Consider the following 16,316-nt stretch of genomic DNA (forward strand, 5'->3'; position numbering starts at 1 on the left):
CTCCTCTCTCTACCCTGTCTGTCTGACTCCTCTCTCTACCCTGTCTGACTCCTCTCTCTACCCTGTCTGTATCCTCTCTCTACTCTGTCTGTCTCCTCTCCCTTCTCCTCTCTCCTGCCTCTCTCTAGCCCTGTTTGTAACTGCCACTTACATGCGTCCTTCATCCTGATCTCTACCCTGTCTGTCTGCCTCCTCTCTCTACCCTGTCTGTCTGCCTCCTCTCTCTACCCTGTCTGTCTGTCTCCTCTCTCTACCCTGTCTGTCTGCCTCCTCTCTCTACCCTGTCTGTCTGTCTCCTCTCTCTACTCTGTCTGTCTGACTCCTCTCTCTACCATGTCTGTCTGACTCCTCTCTCTACCCTGTCTGTCTGTCTCCTCTCTCTACCCTGTCTGTCTCCTCTCTCTACCCTGTGTGTCTGACTCCTCTCTCTACCCTGTATGTCTGTCTCCTCTCTCTACCATGTCTGTCTGACTCCTCTCTCTACCATGTCTGTCTCTCTCCTCTCTCTACCATGTCTGTCTGTCACCTCTCTCTACCCTGCCTGTCTGTCTCCTCTCTCTATCCTGTCTGTCTGTCTGTCTGTCTGTCTGTCTGTCTCCTCTCTCTACCATGTCTGTCTGACTCCTCTCTCTACCCTGTCTGTCTGTCTCCTCTCTCTACCCTGTCTGTCTGTCTGTCTGTCTCCTCTCTCTACCATGTCTGTCTGTCTCCTCTCTCTACCCTGTCTGTCTGTCTCCTCTCTCTACCCTGTCTGTCTGTCTCCTCTCTCTACCCTGTCTGTCTGTCATCTCTCTACCCTGCCTGTCTGACTCCTCTCTCTACCATGTCTGTCTCCTCTCTCTACCCCGTCTGTCTCCTCTCTCTACCCTGTCTGACTCCTCTCTCTACCGTGTCTGTCTGTCTCCTCTCTCTACCTTGTCTGTCTCCTCTCTCTACCGTCGGTCTCCTCTCTCTACCCTGTCTGACTCTTCTCTCTACCCTGTCTGTCATCTCTCTACCCTGTCTGTCTGACTCCTCTCTCTACCCTGTCTGTCATCTCTCTACCCTGTCTGTCTGACTCCTCTCTCTACCCTGTCTGACTCCTCTCTCTACCCTGCCTGTCTGTATCCTCTCTCTACCCTGTCTGACTCCTCTCTCTACCCTGTCTGACTCCTCTCTCTACCCTGTCTGACTCTTCTCTCTACCCTGTCTGTATCCTCTCTCTACTCTGTCTGTCTCCTCTCCATTCTCCTCTCTCCTGCCTCTCTCTAGCCCTGTTTGTAACTGCCACTTACATGCGTCCTTCATCCTGATCTCTACCCTGTCTGTCTGCCTCCTCTCTCTACCCTGTCTGTCTGCCTCCTCTCTCTACCCTGTCTGTCTGCCTCCTCTCTTTACCCTGTCTGTCTGTCTCCTCTCTCTACTCTGTCTGTCTGACTCCTCTCTCTACCATGTCTGTCTGACTCCTCTCTCTACCCTGTCTGTCTGTCTCCTCTCTCTACCCTGTATGTCTGTCTCCTCTCTCTACCCTGTATGTCTGTCTCCTCTCTCTACCATGTCTGTCTGACTCCTCTCTCTACCCTGTATGTCTGTCTCCTCTCTCTACCATGTCTGTCTGACTCCTCTCTCTACCCTGTCTGTCTGTCTGTCTGTCTGTCTGTCTGTCTGTCTCCTCTCTCTACCATGTCTGTCTGTCACCTCTCTCTACCCTGTCTGTCTGTCTGTCTCCTCTCTCTACCCTGTCTGTCTGTCTGTCTCCTCTCTCTACCCTGTCTGTCTGTCTGTCTGTCTGTCTGTCTGTCTGTCTGTCTGTCTGTCTGTCTGTCTCCTCTCTCTACCATGTCTGTCTGACTCCTCTCTCTACCCTGTCTGTCTGTCTCCTCTCTCTACCCTGTCTGTCTGTCATCTCTCTACCCTGCCTGTCTGCCTCCTCTCTCTACCCTGTCTGTCTCCTCTCTCTACCCTGTCTGACTCCTCTCTCTACCCTGTCTGTCTGACTCCTCTCTCTACCCTGTCTGACTCCTCTCTCTACCCTGTCTGTATCCTCTCTCTACTCTGTCTGTCTCCTCTCCCTTCTCCTCTCTCCTGCCTCTCTCTAGCCCTGTTTATAACTGCCGCTTTCATGCGTCCTTCGTCCTGATCTCTACCCTGTCTGTCTGCCTCCTCTCTCTACCCTGTCTGTCTGCCTCCTCTGTCTACTCTGTCTGTCTGCCTCCTCTCTCTACCCTGTCTGTCTGCCTCCTCTCTCTACCCTGTCTGTCTGTCTCCTCTCTCTACCATGTCTGTCTGTCTCCTCTCTCTGCCCTGTCTATCTATCTCCTCTCTCTACCCTGTCTGTCTGTCTCCTCTCTCTACCATGTCCTTCGTCCTGATCTTGTCCTGATCTTGCCAGTTTACACTTTTAAGATCTGATCAAAATCAGTTCACAATGTGTCTTTTAATCGTCTACACCTGTCTGAAAATGTGGGCACAATCAGAATGAGTACAAGATCAGGACAAAGGGCGCATGTTAGAACCAGGTATAAACGTGGCTAATGTCTCGGTCTGTCTGTCTCTCTCTCTCTTTCCTGTCTCTCCATCCCTCTCTCTCTCTCCCTCTCTTCCTCCCTCCCTGTGTGTGAGTGTGTGAGTATGTGTGGGTGATGCTCCGAGGGGTATAGGAGGGACGATGAGTGGATCCAGCTGTTAGGAGGGCCTGCCTGGACGGAGACGTCAGATCCTTTCCCCTAAATACACACACACACTGCGGGCCCTGCACCTGGGCCTTGTTAAAGAGGTAATGACGGTAGCTACAGGGTAAACAACTGTAAACGACTGGTGCTGATTGGTGATTGGCTGAACAGGAGCAGGAAGTATGACTGAAGTCTGATACTTGTGTTTGTTCCTGGGGTTGTTTTGCTGTTTCTATGCTCCTTCGGGACAATAAAGATATATTGAATTTAAATTAATTGAATTGAATGAGAGCTGTCAGTGTGGTAAAGCAGATTTAATAGATATATTCTGAGCTTTGTACTGAGAAACTTGAATTGAGAAATAGATGTATGAAAGTGGACAGTTTATTACCAAGACTTCTCCAAATGTGTCATTGAGTGAATAGGATGGGCTGCAGTACAGTACAATGATATATTTCAATAGAAACCCTTTATGAAAGGGTTGGATATCACTGAGCCCAAGTCCAACATAATAACACTCCTCTCATTCTCTTTCTCCTATTAAACATGTATCTTTATCCAGGGTTGATTGAGACTTTAACCTCGTTCTGAATGTGGAAAGTGCTATTGCTTAGAGACATTTTTTTCCACAATAGAGGTTTGAATAATGTCATTCATTCATATGCCCTGGCCTGTTACATTGGCCAGTGTTTTTACTCCAGAAAGGAAACCTGCCAGAAGGAGATGATGAGGGGTGTGATAATGCTGTGTCAACATGTTTCACTACTTGCTTACCGGTGAAATTTTTGGCTTTCCATCTCTCTCTCGTTCTCTCTCTCTCTATCTCTTTCTTTCTTTCTTTCTCTCTCACTCTGTTGATATCATCTACGTGCTAGTTTTTAGAAACCAGGCACAAATCAATGGCATACCAATCCCACCTCATGCAGAATAAAGCTCTGTGCTTTCAGAGGGGATGGTAGAATGGCATTAAAGTGAACAATAATGGCACTGCTTTCATCTGAGTGTTGCATTCAATGCATTTCTGTATTCTTCATCTGAAGAAACCATTAAAACACCCTTATGCTGCCAGTGATGGGTAACCTGTCCTTGACTTGTCATTCTCAGGACCAATAAACTGACACACGTGGTTGTTATCATTCAAATGTATTGAGGGACTGATGGGTTGATCATTAGAAGACATAAGACTGGGACAAATGAGAATGTTTGTATTCTTTTTTTCCATCTAGCTGATCTACTGCATACAATACACAATACAATATGTTTACTTTATGTACACATACAATACCATAGGTCAGGAATCCTTTACCTTTCATCTGATATACATCAATGGCAAAGGACTAACTGTCATTTTCCATTACTAGAATAAACAACAAAAACTAATATCGTAATGAAACATTGTATCAATTTATGTACAGAAATAACATAATAAATTAACCTCTAGATTACTGACCTTCAAGACATTATGCTTTAAAACATTTAAATCGTATAAAATTTGAGACAGGAATACGGACAATAAGTCAAAAATCGGAAGTGGATTTGTCCTTCTCTGAGTATTTGGGCTGGTTTAAATAAAGTATAAAAATCTCTCACTCAGTTACACTTTGTTGTGAATGTGTTGCTGTGAAATACATTGGTATTGCATGTACCACTGTTATGACAATGGTTTGATGATTTGTTCTTTGTTGTGTATTGTCAGTCTTTTATGGCAGTGTGGAGTACTGAAACGTCCATAATGTTGCTGCTGCAAGTCCCTGGAATCTCTCCAATGGTGCTCGAATCGATCTTCTCTTCTCTCCATGGTGTCTTCAATACATCACTGTGGTTTTCAGGAAGAGTCTCTCCATGTTGTCTTCAATACATCACTGTGGTTTTCAGGAAGAGTCTCTCCATGCTGTCTTTAATACATCACTGTGGTTTTCAGGAAGAGTCTTCCATCTGAGAAACAACAGGTGAAAAACAAAGATGGTAAACAAAGATAGTCAACTAAGATGATAAACAAAGATAGTAAATTAAGATGATCAGCAAAGATAGCAAACTAAGATACATAAGAGTATTGTTCTGTTTTGTCTTCTAGGGCCTCTTGTCTGTTGTCTGTTTAAAACACTCTTTGGAAAGATGTATTACTGCATGTAAATTATGCAAATGATGTCTATGCAAATACAACAGGAGGACAATTAAGACAGCCATTAATTACGGGGCCTTGCTCTTTTTTTTTGCTTCACTGACATTAAATTAAATTTCCCTTTTAACGGTTTAGATGTTTGATCTGCTAACAAAGAGGGAGCCAGTCCCTGTCGGGGACTCTGCAGCAGGAGAGAGAGGGGGTAGATGGGGTCTGTGGGGGGACTCTGCAGCAGGAGAGAGAGGAAGTGGATGGGGTCTGTGGGGGAGAGAGGGGGTAGATGGGGTCTGTGGGGGGAGAGAGGGGGTAGATGGGGTCTGTGGGGGGACTCTGCAGCAGGAGAGAGAGGAAGTGGAGGGGGTCTGTGGGGGAGAGAGGGGGTAGATGGGGTCTGTGGGGGAGAGAGGGGGTAGATGGGGTCTGTGGGGGGACTCTGCAGCAGGAGAGAGAGGAAGTGGATAGGGTCTGTGGGGGGACTCTGTATCAGGAGAGAGAGGGGGTAGATGGGGTCTGTGGGGGGGACTCTGTATCAGGAGAGAGAGGAAGTGGAAGGGGTCTGTGGGGGAGAGAGGGGGTAGATGGGGTCTGTGGGGGGGGACTCTGTATCAGGAGAGAGAGGAAGTGGAGGGGGTCTGTGGGGGAGAGAGGGGGTAGATGGGGTCTGTGGGGGGACTCTGTATCAGGAGAGAGAGGAAGTGGATGGGGTCTGTGGGGACTCTTGAGAGAGGGGGTAGATGGGGTCTGTGGGGGGACTCTGTATCAGGAGAGAGAGGAAGTGGATGGGGTCTGTGGGGGACTCTGTATCAGGAGAGAGAGGGGGTAGATGGGGTCTGTGGGGGGACTCTGTATCAGGAGAGAGAGGAAGTGGATGGGGTCTGTGGGGGGACTCTGTATCAGGAGAGAGAGGGGGTAGATGGGGTCTGTGGGGGGACTCTGTATCAGGAGAGAGAGGAAGTGGAGGGGGTCTGTGGGGGAGAGAGGGGGTAGATGGGGTCTGTGGGGGGACTCTGCAGCAGGAGAGAGAGGAAGTGGAGGGGGTCTGTGGGGGAGAGAGGGGGTAGATGGGGTCTGTGGGGGGGACTCTGTATCAGGAGAGAGAGGAAGTGGATGGGGTCTGTGGGGGGACTCTGTATCAGGAGAGAGAGGGGGTAGATGGGGTCTGTGGGGGGACTCTGTATCAGGAGAGAGAGGAAGTGGATGGGGTCTGTGGGGGGACTCTGTATCAGGAGAAAGAGGAAGTGGAGGGGGTCTGTGGGGGAGAGAGGGGGTAGATGGGGTCTGTGGGGGAGAGAGGGGGTAGATGGGGTCTGTGGGGTAGAGAGGGGGTAGATGGGGTGTACTGTCATTCTGATATACAGAGCAATGAGAGCATCTGAAATGGTCATCACTTAGGCCCTAGTTTGGGACTCCACACAGAGCTGGTGAAAATGCATTTATAGTACTAAGTGTGTAATAGAGTCATACACTCAAACACCTTCATAACAGATTAGAATAGAGTCATACACTCAAACACCCACTTAACTACTAAAAACTGTTTATCAACTTGATTTCTGCTACATAAACCAACAGAGTTAGTTTAACTCAACGTAAACACCCAGACATTTAGGCAACTAGGATAAGGATGGATGAGCCATTCAGAAGCTGTCTTACCTTGTATCGTTGCCTCTGCATCAGTCCTGCCGTTACCTTGGTTACCGTTGTCTACTTCCTGGGTCAGTGAGTCTGATTGGAGGGTAATGATGACGGAGAGGCGGGAGTTTAGTCATTAATTATCACACTTGATTACTACTAAATGAGAAGTAAAAGGGTAATAGATGCACTACATCCATTTTCATAAATGAACATAAATGACAACATAAAACTGCACCATTAATTAAAAGTGAATAAAGAGTAAAATGTCAATTAAATGTAAAACTGAAGTGAATGTGAATGAAATCAGAATGTAAAAGGTCATGTAGCCTAAATGCTTACCACAGAGGGCTCTGTCTGATGCTACAGTCTTCTGCAGTGTCTGCTCTGCATGGTCTCTCAGTTTAGACTCAAACTCCAGAGCCTCCTGAAGTTTCCTCTTTGTCTTCTTCTCCTTCTTCAGACGCTTCTGCATCAGCACTGAAATAGACAGAACATTTGAGGCACTGAAATAGACAGAACATTTGAGGCACTGAAATAAACAGAACATTTGAGGCACTGAAATAGACAGAACATTTGAGGCACTGAAATAGACAGAACATTTGAGGCACTGAAATAAACAGAACATTTGAGGCACTGAAATAGACAGAACATTTGAGGCACTGAAATTGACAGAACATTTGAGGCACTGAAATTGACAGAACATTTGAGGCACTGAAATAGACAGAACTTTTGAGGCACTGAAATAAACAGAACATTTGAGGCACTGAAATTGACAGAACATTTGAGGCACTGAAATAGACAGAACATTTGAGGATTGTGAGGAATTGCGGTGCTTGTTTTCAGGAAACAGAGATGTGTAGTATGATGTGCAGTGTGTTGTGTGTAATGTAGTGTTAACCTACCTCTGTTTTTCTGCTCCATGGTGAGCTGTCTCTCCAGTTTCTCTCTTAGCTCCCTCTCTCTGAACAGTTCCATCTTCAGCGCTGACTTCTCCGTCTGCACCTGCTTGTCCTGAGCACGCGTGTTGTCTATGGCAACCTTCAGCAAGCCCTGCTTGGAGGGCACAGAGTAAGACACACATCAAGAGGTTGTTACACTAAATCCATACATCATTGTAGTGTGTAGTCTCTACATCTCATATCTAAATCCATACATCACTGTAGTGTGTAGTCTCTACATCTCATATCTAAATCCATACATCACTGTTGTGTGTAGTCTCTACATCTCATATCTAAATCCATACATCACTGTAGTGTGTAGTCTCTACATCTCATATCTAAATCCATACATCACTGTAGTGTGTAGTCTCTACATCTCATATCTAAATCCATACATCACTGTAGTGTGTAGTCTCTACATCTCATATCTAAATCCATACATCACTGTAGTGTGTAGTCTCTACATCTCATATCTAAATCCATACATCACTGTAGTGTGTAGTCTCTACATCTCATATCTAAATCCATACATCACTGTTGTGTGTAGTCTCTACATCTCATATCTAAATCCATACATCACTGTAGTGTGTAGTCTCTACATATCTTATCTAAATCCATACATCACTGTAGTGTGTAGTCTCTACATCTTATATCTAAATCCATACATCACTGTTGTGTGTAGTCTCTACATATCTTATCTAAATCCATACATCACTGTAGTGTGTAGTCTCTACATCTCATATCTAAATCCATACATCACTGTAGTGTGTAGTCTCTACATCTCATATCTAAATCCATACATCACTGTAGTGTGTAGTCTCTACATCTCATATCTAAATCCATACATCACTGTAGTGTGTAGTCTCTACATATCTTATCTAAATCCATACATCACTGTAGTGTGTAGTCTCTACATCTCATATCTAAATCCATACATCACTGTAGTGTGTAGTCTCTACATCTCATATCTAAATCCATACATCACTGTAGTGTGTAGTCTCTACATCTCATATCTAAATCCATACATCACTGTTGTGTGTAGTCTCTACATATCTTATCTAAATCCATACATCACTGTTGTGTGTAGTCTCTACATCTCTTATCTCCCATCTCAATGTTAGAAGTCTTACGGGACATTTAAAAAATAATATTCAAAACAAATATGCTGGAGGTAGAGTTGGGTGTTTTGAGGTTTAAACAATGATTGGTGATCCCCCAGAGACACAGTTAGAGAGATGAGTTGAAGTGGAGCCCAGAGACACAGTTAGAGAGATGAGTTGAAGTGGAGCCCAGAGACACAGTTAGAGAGATGAGTTGAAGTGGAGCCCAGAGACACAGTCAGAGAGATGAGTTGAAGTGGAGCCCAGAGACACAGTTAGAGAGATGAGTTGAAGTGGAGCCCAGAGACACAGTTAGAGAGATGAGTTGAAGTGGAGCCCAGAGACACAGTTAGAGAGATGAGTTGAAGTGGAGCCCAGAGACACAGTTAGAGAGATGAGTTGAAGTGGAGCCCAGAGACACAGTTAGAGAGATGAGTTGAAGTGGAGCCCAGAGACACAGTTAGAGAGATGAGTTGAAGTGGAGCCCAGAGACACAGTTAGAGAGATGAGTTGAAGTGGAGCCCAGAGACACAGTTAGAGAGATGAGTTGAAGTGGAGCCCAGAGACACAGTTAGAGAGATGAGTTGAAGTGGAGCCCAGAGACACAGTTAGAGAGATGAGTTGAAGTGGAGTTACACATCCAGATGTGTGATGACAAACTGTGAGTGGAGAAAGAAAATGCATAGCCTACGCACATCCAATGTCTTTAAGTAGGTGCTGGATATCAAAACATGTTCAGCAAAACATTGTCACCAATATACCCTATGGGATTATTCAGTGGAAAACAGTGAGTAGAGCCCCACCTGGATGTTAGTGAGAAGTGTCTCTATTGACGACAGCCCCTCAGGGAAGATAAAGGGGCCGGGGAACCCTGGAGGAAGCTTCTGCCCCGAGAACGACAGCCTCTCATAGCCGTCTCTGACTGGCTCTCTGACTGGCTCTCTGACTGTCTGGGTGCTCAGGGAACCACAGTCATCTGGGGACAAACAAAGAAAAAACAGTAGAGAAGTCATGAGAATGCATGTACAGTTGTGATTGGCTCTCCTGTGTAAAAACAAAAGAAAGAGTGTGATATTTATTCTTCAGAACATGCAAATTAGAGGAAGATTGTGATTGGCTGTGTCCACAACTAAACTACAACTGACAAACACAAGAAACAAAACCCACTGCTGAATCCCCAACCTTTTCAGTGTGGCACCACTGCTGTTAAGACACACAGATGGAAACACACACTGTCCCCTGAGTATACTGTAATACTGTGTACTGTACACAAGTGTCTGTTCTCCTGCACAACTGACATTGATAACTATGTCATGGCCAAGTTTAAATCACACACTTTCTCCTTCTCTTGTCTTTCTCCTCACAGACAGACGCCTGCGATCTCTGCCAGTTGGTATAGAAAGCCAACAGCTGGTCTGTTTCTTTAATTAGTTTAAGTGTCTCTTCCACCCCTCTGTCTCTATGGCAGATTGAGTAGGGTTGTTTCACCTCCTCTACAGATCAGATTGTTTCACCTCCTCTACAGATCAGGTTGTTTGACCTCCTCTACAGATCAGATTGTTTTACCTCCTCTACAGATCAGATTGTTTGACCTCCTCTACAGATCAGATTGTTTGACCTCCTCTACAGATCAGATTGTTTGACCTCCTCTACAGATCAGATTGTTTGACCTCCTCTACAGATCAGATTGTTTGACCTCCTCTACAGATCAGATTGTTTGACCTCTACAGATCAGATTGTTTGACCTCCTCTACAGATCAGATTGTTTGACCTCCTCTACAGATCAGATTGTTTGACCTCCTCTACAGATCAGATTGTTTGACCTCCTCTTCAGATCAGATTGTTTTACCTCCTCTACAGATCAGATTGTTTGACCTCCTCTACAGATCAGATTGTTTGACCTTCTCTTCAGATCAGATTGTTTGACCTCCTCTACAGATCAGATTGTTTGACCTCCTCTATAGATCAGATTGCTTGACCTCCTCTACAGATCAGATTGCTTTACCTCCTCTACAGATCAGATTGTTTGACCTCTACAGATCAGATTGTTTGACCTCCTCTACAGATCAGATTGTTTGACCTCCTCTACAGATCAGATTGTTTGACCTCCTCTACAGATCAGATTGTTTGACCTCCTCTACAGATCAGATTGTTTGACCTCCTCTACAGATCAGATTGTTTGACCTCCTCTACAGATCAGATTGTTTGACCTCTACAGATCAGATTGTTTTACCTCCTCTACAGATCAGATTGTTTGACCTCCTCTACAGATCAGATTGTTTGACCTCCTCTACAGATCAGATTGTTTTATCTCCTCTACAGATCAGATTGTTTGACCTCCTCTACAGATCAGATTGTTTGATCTCTACAGATCAGATTGTTTTACCTCCTCTACAGATCAGATTGTTTGACCTCCTCTACAGATCAGATTGTTTGACCTCCTCTACAGATCAGATTGTTTTATCTCCTCTACAGATCAGATTGTTTGACCTCCTCTACAGATCAGATTGTTTTACCTCCTCTTCAGATCAGATTGTTTTACCTCCTCTACAGATCAGATTGAGTAAAGACATCACAGATTAAGCAGTGAGACCCTGGCAGCACAATAACAGCTCTGTGAGTCTTATTTCCTCTCCATGTAACTCACTGTTTGAGAGAGGATGGCCTTTTTTTGTTGTTGCTTTGATGACTTTCTTTACGACTCACAATGAAGACCGAATTAACATTAGCTTTTTAGCTAAAGGTGCATTCAACTTCATTCCAAGCAGCTAAATGCTAATGTCAACTTTCGAAGGTTGGGAGGGAAAAAACGGCTTCCTGTTTTCTGTTTGAGCAGCAGTTTGTGTAGAGAGGAGAGGAGAGACACCGTTCTGCAGTAGAATATTAATGAGACCATTAAAACAATAACAGAACAACATGGTTCTGGATAATCCAGAAGTAGTCATGTTTCTGGTGTGCTGTTTTCCTGCTGTTCTAGTGATGGGAGTTTGAAGACTAGTTTACAAGGCAGGCTGTGGGCTATGATGCTCCGCCAGTTTTTCATGTCACTACTCCAACTGAAGGCTCTTAGATGCCCTACAGTACTCTGAATTACATTTACATTATTTCCTAAAAACTATTTTGAAGAAAAATGAAAGCGCTTCTGGGCGGTAGAGTTCACTGTGCTCTGTCTGAACTGTGGTCACCACTTAAACTACAGGCTGTCTCACCTTCACCTGAGTCTGATGGGGTTGAATTAGATTTACCCTACACACTCACACCATCACATTTTACTCCACCTAGCTGAGCAAAGCATCTTTGCTCCTTCCCCTCCTGTTGTCTCCTCCCTCTTACCCTCCTGTTCTCTCCTCCCTCTTCCCCTCTCCATCCCAGCCTCCAATCTTGGCAGGGCAAACAGGCTAGTGTCACATTCAATGTGTTTCAAAGAGAAAAAGCTCTCTCTCTCTCTCTCTCTCTCTCTCTCTCTCTCTCTCTCTCTCTCTCTCTCTCTCTCTCTCTCTCTCTCTCTCTCTCTCTCTCTCTCTCTCTCTCTCTCTCTCTCTCTCTCTCTCTCTCTCTCTCTCTCTCTCTCTCTCTCTCTCTCTCTCTCTCTCTCTCTCTCTCTCTCTGCCCCTTTCCCGTCCATCTCTCACTCCCTCCTCCCTTTCTCTATCTCTCTTTTCATTTCCTCTCCCGTTTCTAAAATCATCCCTCTATATCAGTACTAGATGTAATTAGCAGTCTGTCAGTGTCAGGTGTTGCTCAGCGCTCGTCGAACGCAGGGCGTCTAACTCTACTTCTTCTCCTGTGGCCCCTTAGGGCCCCCCCACCCCCTCCCCCTTCCCCCGCTCCCTACTGCAGCATCAGCGGGATGCTGTATAGATCCCCCTCCCTCTCCTCCCCTCCCTCTCCTCCCCTCCTTCAATGTGACTGATTCTCTATTGAGTTACTGTTTTATCCATCTCTCCCTCCTCTCCCTCATCCTTTCCCTCCACCCTCTCCCTCCACCCTCTCCTCCATCCTCTCCCCCATCCTCTCCCCCCTCTCCTCTCCTCTCCCCCCTCTCCTCTCCCCCCTCTCCTTCTCCTTCTCTCCTCTCCTTCTCTCCTCTCCCTCTCTCCTCTCCCTCTCTCTCATCCTCTCCTCTCCTCTCCCTCTCTTCTCTCCTCTCCTTCTCTCCTCTCCTTCTCTCCTCTTCCTCTCTCTCATCCTCTCCTTCTCTCCTCTCCTTCTCTCCTCTCCCTCTCTTCTCTCCTCTCCTTCTCTCCTCTCCCTCTCTACTCTCTTCTCCTCTCCTTCTCTCCTCTCCTTCTCTCCTCTCCCTCTCTCCTCTCCCTCTCTCCTCTCCCTCTCTCCTCTCCTTCTCTCCTTCTCTCCTCTCTCCTCTCCTCTCCTCCTCTCCTCTCCTTCTCTCATCTCTCCTCTCCTCTCCTCTCCTCTCCTTCTCTCTCTCCCTCTCCTCTCCTCTCCTCTCCCTTTCTCCTCTCCTCTCCTCTCCCTCTCTCCTCTCCCCTCCCTTTCTCCCCTCCTCCTCTACCTCTCTCCTCTCCTCTCCCTCTCCTCCTCTCCTCTCTCCTCTCCTCCTATCCTCTCCCTCTCTCCCCTCATCTCCTCTCCCTCTCCCTCTCTCCTCCCCAGATCTCTTCATCCAAGGTCATTGTTTAATTTTTTTTCTCTTTTTTCTTTCCATCATCCTCTTTCTTATTGGCTCCTCTTCCATCCCTCCTTCCCTTGGGCTGATGAACTCCACCAAGTGAAGCGTCCTGACTGTCAGCAGAAGTGAAGAGAGGTGAGGTCTGAATGAAGTTGAAAGGAAAAGGCTTATTGTGGACAAAGTGGATTAACTGTCTTCTGATCTTTCATCTTAACATTGGATCAAGTGTTCAAACAGAGAATATAGCTAGAAGAGTACATTCACAAACGTACTCTAATGATTCATATGTGACAGAATGACAGAATTCAGAAAACAGCAGGATGTTTTAAAACCTATTTCTTTGTGTACACTAGATATTCAACTCCATTCAATCCCTTAGAGGAACCAATCAAATTATGTACCACCACAATTACAACTGAACAAGCCGACCAGTAACTGGCATGGTTTTTCATTTGTCCATAAAGCAAACCAATTGATTAAATTAAACACATGCCTAATCAAAACAGTTCCAATTAGCCTCTCATGTATCATCTATTCAGTCGTCCCACTAGTTCAGTTCTACCATTATGAACCTTGTCTTATTAAACTAATGCATCCTGTTTCATATAATCATCACTCTCTTTATGACCGTACACGTCTCTTACTGGTTAAATCTTATTGGTTTAATTACATATCTGGCAACGCGGTTCTCTGTCATCCAAAAAAAAAACAGAAACCTTTGAAATGTGAAGGGTGTTTTATTCAAATGGCCTAGTATGTAATGTAATGACTGTACTTCCCTCTCTTCTCTCTCTCTCTCTCTCTCTCTCTCTCTCTCTCTCTCTCTCTCTCTCTCTCTCTCTCTCTCTCTCTCTCTCTCTCTCTCTCTCTCTCTCTCTCAATTCTGCTGACTGTTTTGCCCTTGAACAGTCCTCATTAAGCTAATGTAAACCTTCATAACGGAAAAACCACACAACTGACGCAAACGGCAGCCTCAAAACTTGGGAGGTGGTCATTATGGAAATCAGCTGGCTGTGAGAGGAGCCGTGGCGAGAGGGCCTTGTTCATTAATTCATGCTCTGCAAATCGCTAACTAATTTAGCCCCGCTGCCTCTCCTTCCTCTCCTCTCTCCTCTCTAATGGATTATTCCATATAATTATTTGTCTTCACTTCATCTCCGCTTCCCACAAAGACCACCGAGAGAGAGAGAGAGAGAGAGAGAGAGAGAGAGAGAGAGAGGGAGTAGAGAGAGAGGGAATAGAGAGAGAGAGAGAGAAGTGGGGAGAGAGAGAGAGACAGAGAGAGAGAGAGAGAGACAGAGAGAGAGAGAGAGAGAGAGAGAGAGAGAGAGAGAGAGAGAGAGAGAGAGAGAGAGAGAGAGAGAGAGAGAGAGAGAAGTGGGGGGAGAGAGAAGTGGGGGGAGAGAGAGTGAGAGAAGTGGGGAGAGAGAGAGAGAGAGAGAGAGAGAGAGAGAGAGAGAGAGAGAGTAGGGACAGACAATGAATCCTGATCGGTGCATTAGGACCTCTATCGCTGTCCTCACCTTCACAGGAATCAACTACTAACTATTTCCTGTAATTGTGTTCATATTCAGTGATATCCGACAATGATGCTAAGGCTGAGAGAGAGAGAGAGAGACAGGCAGACAGACAGAGAAAGAGAGAGAGACAGAGAGACAGAGACAGAGAAAGCGAGACAGAGACAGAGACAGAGAGAGAGAGAGAGAGAGAGAGAGAGAGAGAGAGAGAGAGAGAGAGAGAGAGAGAGAGAGAGAGAGACAGACAGACAGACAGACAGACAGAGTGACAGAGACAGAGCGACATAGAGATAGACAGAGAGAGACAGAGAGAGACAGACAGAGACAGACAGAGACAGACAGAGAGACAGAGAGAGACAGAGACAGAGACAGAGACAGAGAGAGACAGCGAGAGAGAGACAGAGAGACAGAGAGAGAGAGACAGAGAGACAGAGAGACAGAGAGAGAGAGAGAGAGAGAAGAGAGAGAGAGAGAGAGAGAGACAGACAGAGAGACAGAGAGAGAGACAGAAAGAGACAGAGAGAGAGCGAGGGAGAGAGACAGAGAGACAGAGACAGAGAGACAGAGAGACAGAGAGATAGAGAGATAGAGACAGAGAGACAGACAGAGAGACAGAGAGAGAGAGAGAGACAGAGAGACAGAGAGACAGAGAGAGACAGAGAGACAGAGAGACAGAGAGAGAGAGAGAGAGAGAGAGAGAGAGAGAGAGAGAGAGAGAGAGAGAGAGAGAGAGAGAGAGAGAGACAGAGAGAGACAGAGAGAGACAGAGAGACAGAGAACAAGAGAGAGAGAGCGAGAGAGAGAGAGATTGACAGAGAGAGAGAGACAGAGAGAGAGAGAGAGAGACAGAGAGACAGAGAGACAGAGAGAGAGAGAGAGAGAGAGAGAGAGAGACAGAGAGAGACAGAGAGACAGAGAACAAGAGAGCGAGAGCGAGACAGAGAGAGAGACAGAGAGTCAATGGTGCAGCAGAACAGAGCAGCATCAGTAGCAGAGCCCACAGGCACCATGTCCCCACTCCCACTCAGCGTTGAGTCCATTCTCTACCCTCCAGAGGCTAAAAATGACACAATGAGGAAAGCTTTTAAACAGAATCTACTAAAGGGGAGGCCAGAAACCCTTTTCACAGACCTCTACAAAAACGGTGATGTGAGTAATCTCATCTTTCTCACTGACCAGCCAAATGCATGACGCTCAGCAGTCTGCTCTCACTACCCATAAAGAAAGAGGGAATCTGTAATGGGTGGAAGCTGAAAGTCAAAGAGACAGATGACCCTGACAGCACCATGATAACGATCAACCTCTACAAGACTGGGACTGTCATGGTGCAAGGTAACCTTAGGCTGTTTGAAACAGACTTTCAGACCATTAAGGAGAGAGCATAGAGAGAGAAGGACACCACCAGTGACATGCCCTCCAACAAGTCAAACTCCACCAGCACCACCCTCACCCCAACTATCCCCACCCAAAAAGGCACATCCAGCACCTCTCTTCCCACCATAGTGGAGGACACGCCCCAGGAGGAGAGCGACCCCCTCAGTGCAGAGCAGGCTCAGGCCCTCCTCACCACCATGGTTGCCATGAGGGATCAGTTCACCAAACTGGAGGGAGAGGTGGTCCTGCTCAGGGAGAGTGTGAGCAAACAGCAACCAGACATCCACACCTTAGAGGAGCTCCTAACCAAGGTGCGGACAGAGCAGGACAGGAGCCTTGCAACACAGCT

The 16,316-nt window shown here is 46.2% G+C and overlaps 1 protein-coding gene across 1 annotated transcript; it reads right to left on the minus strand.

Annotated features, from left to right (window-relative positions):
- Window positions 1-3,141: 3,141 nt before the first annotated feature.
- On the minus strand, window positions 3,142-9,456 carry LOC121556773 (dachshund homolog 1). Its single transcript, XM_045214533.1, has 5 exons — window positions 9,247-9,456; window positions 7,308-7,458; window positions 6,745-6,882; window positions 6,424-6,495; window positions 3,142-4,586 (listed from the first exon to the last, which is right to left on the minus strand). Exons 1-5 carry the CDS (start codon window positions 9,454-9,456, stop codon window positions 4,549-4,551), a joined length of 609 nt encoding a protein of 202 aa, XP_045070468.1. The 3' UTR covers window positions 3,142-4,548.
- Window positions 9,457-16,316: the final 6,860 nt, after the last annotated feature.

Source organism: Coregonus clupeaformis, unplaced genomic scaffold (genome assembly GCF_020615455.1).
Source record: "Coregonus clupeaformis isolate EN_2021a unplaced genomic scaffold, ASM2061545v1 scaf0273, whole genome shotgun sequence".
NCBI classification, from domain to species: domain Eukaryota; kingdom Metazoa; phylum Chordata; class Actinopteri; order Salmoniformes; family Salmonidae; genus Coregonus; species Coregonus clupeaformis.

Bases quoted from the DNA above. Each gene is read 5' to 3' on its own strand.
- LOC121556773 (XM_045214533.1), bottom strand. From the start codon at position 9,456: ATGACTTCTCTACTGTTTTTTCTTTGTTTGTCCCCAGATGACTGTGGT. The intron at 7,459-9,246 runs GTGGGGCTCTAC...GTGCCCTCCAAG, and splicing joins CACTTCTCACTAACATCCAG to CAGGGCTTGCTGAAGGTTGC. The intron at 6,496-6,744 runs GTAAGCATTTAG...CCCTCCAATCAG, and splicing joins ATCAGACAGAGCCCTCTGTG to ACTCACTGACCCAGGAAGTA.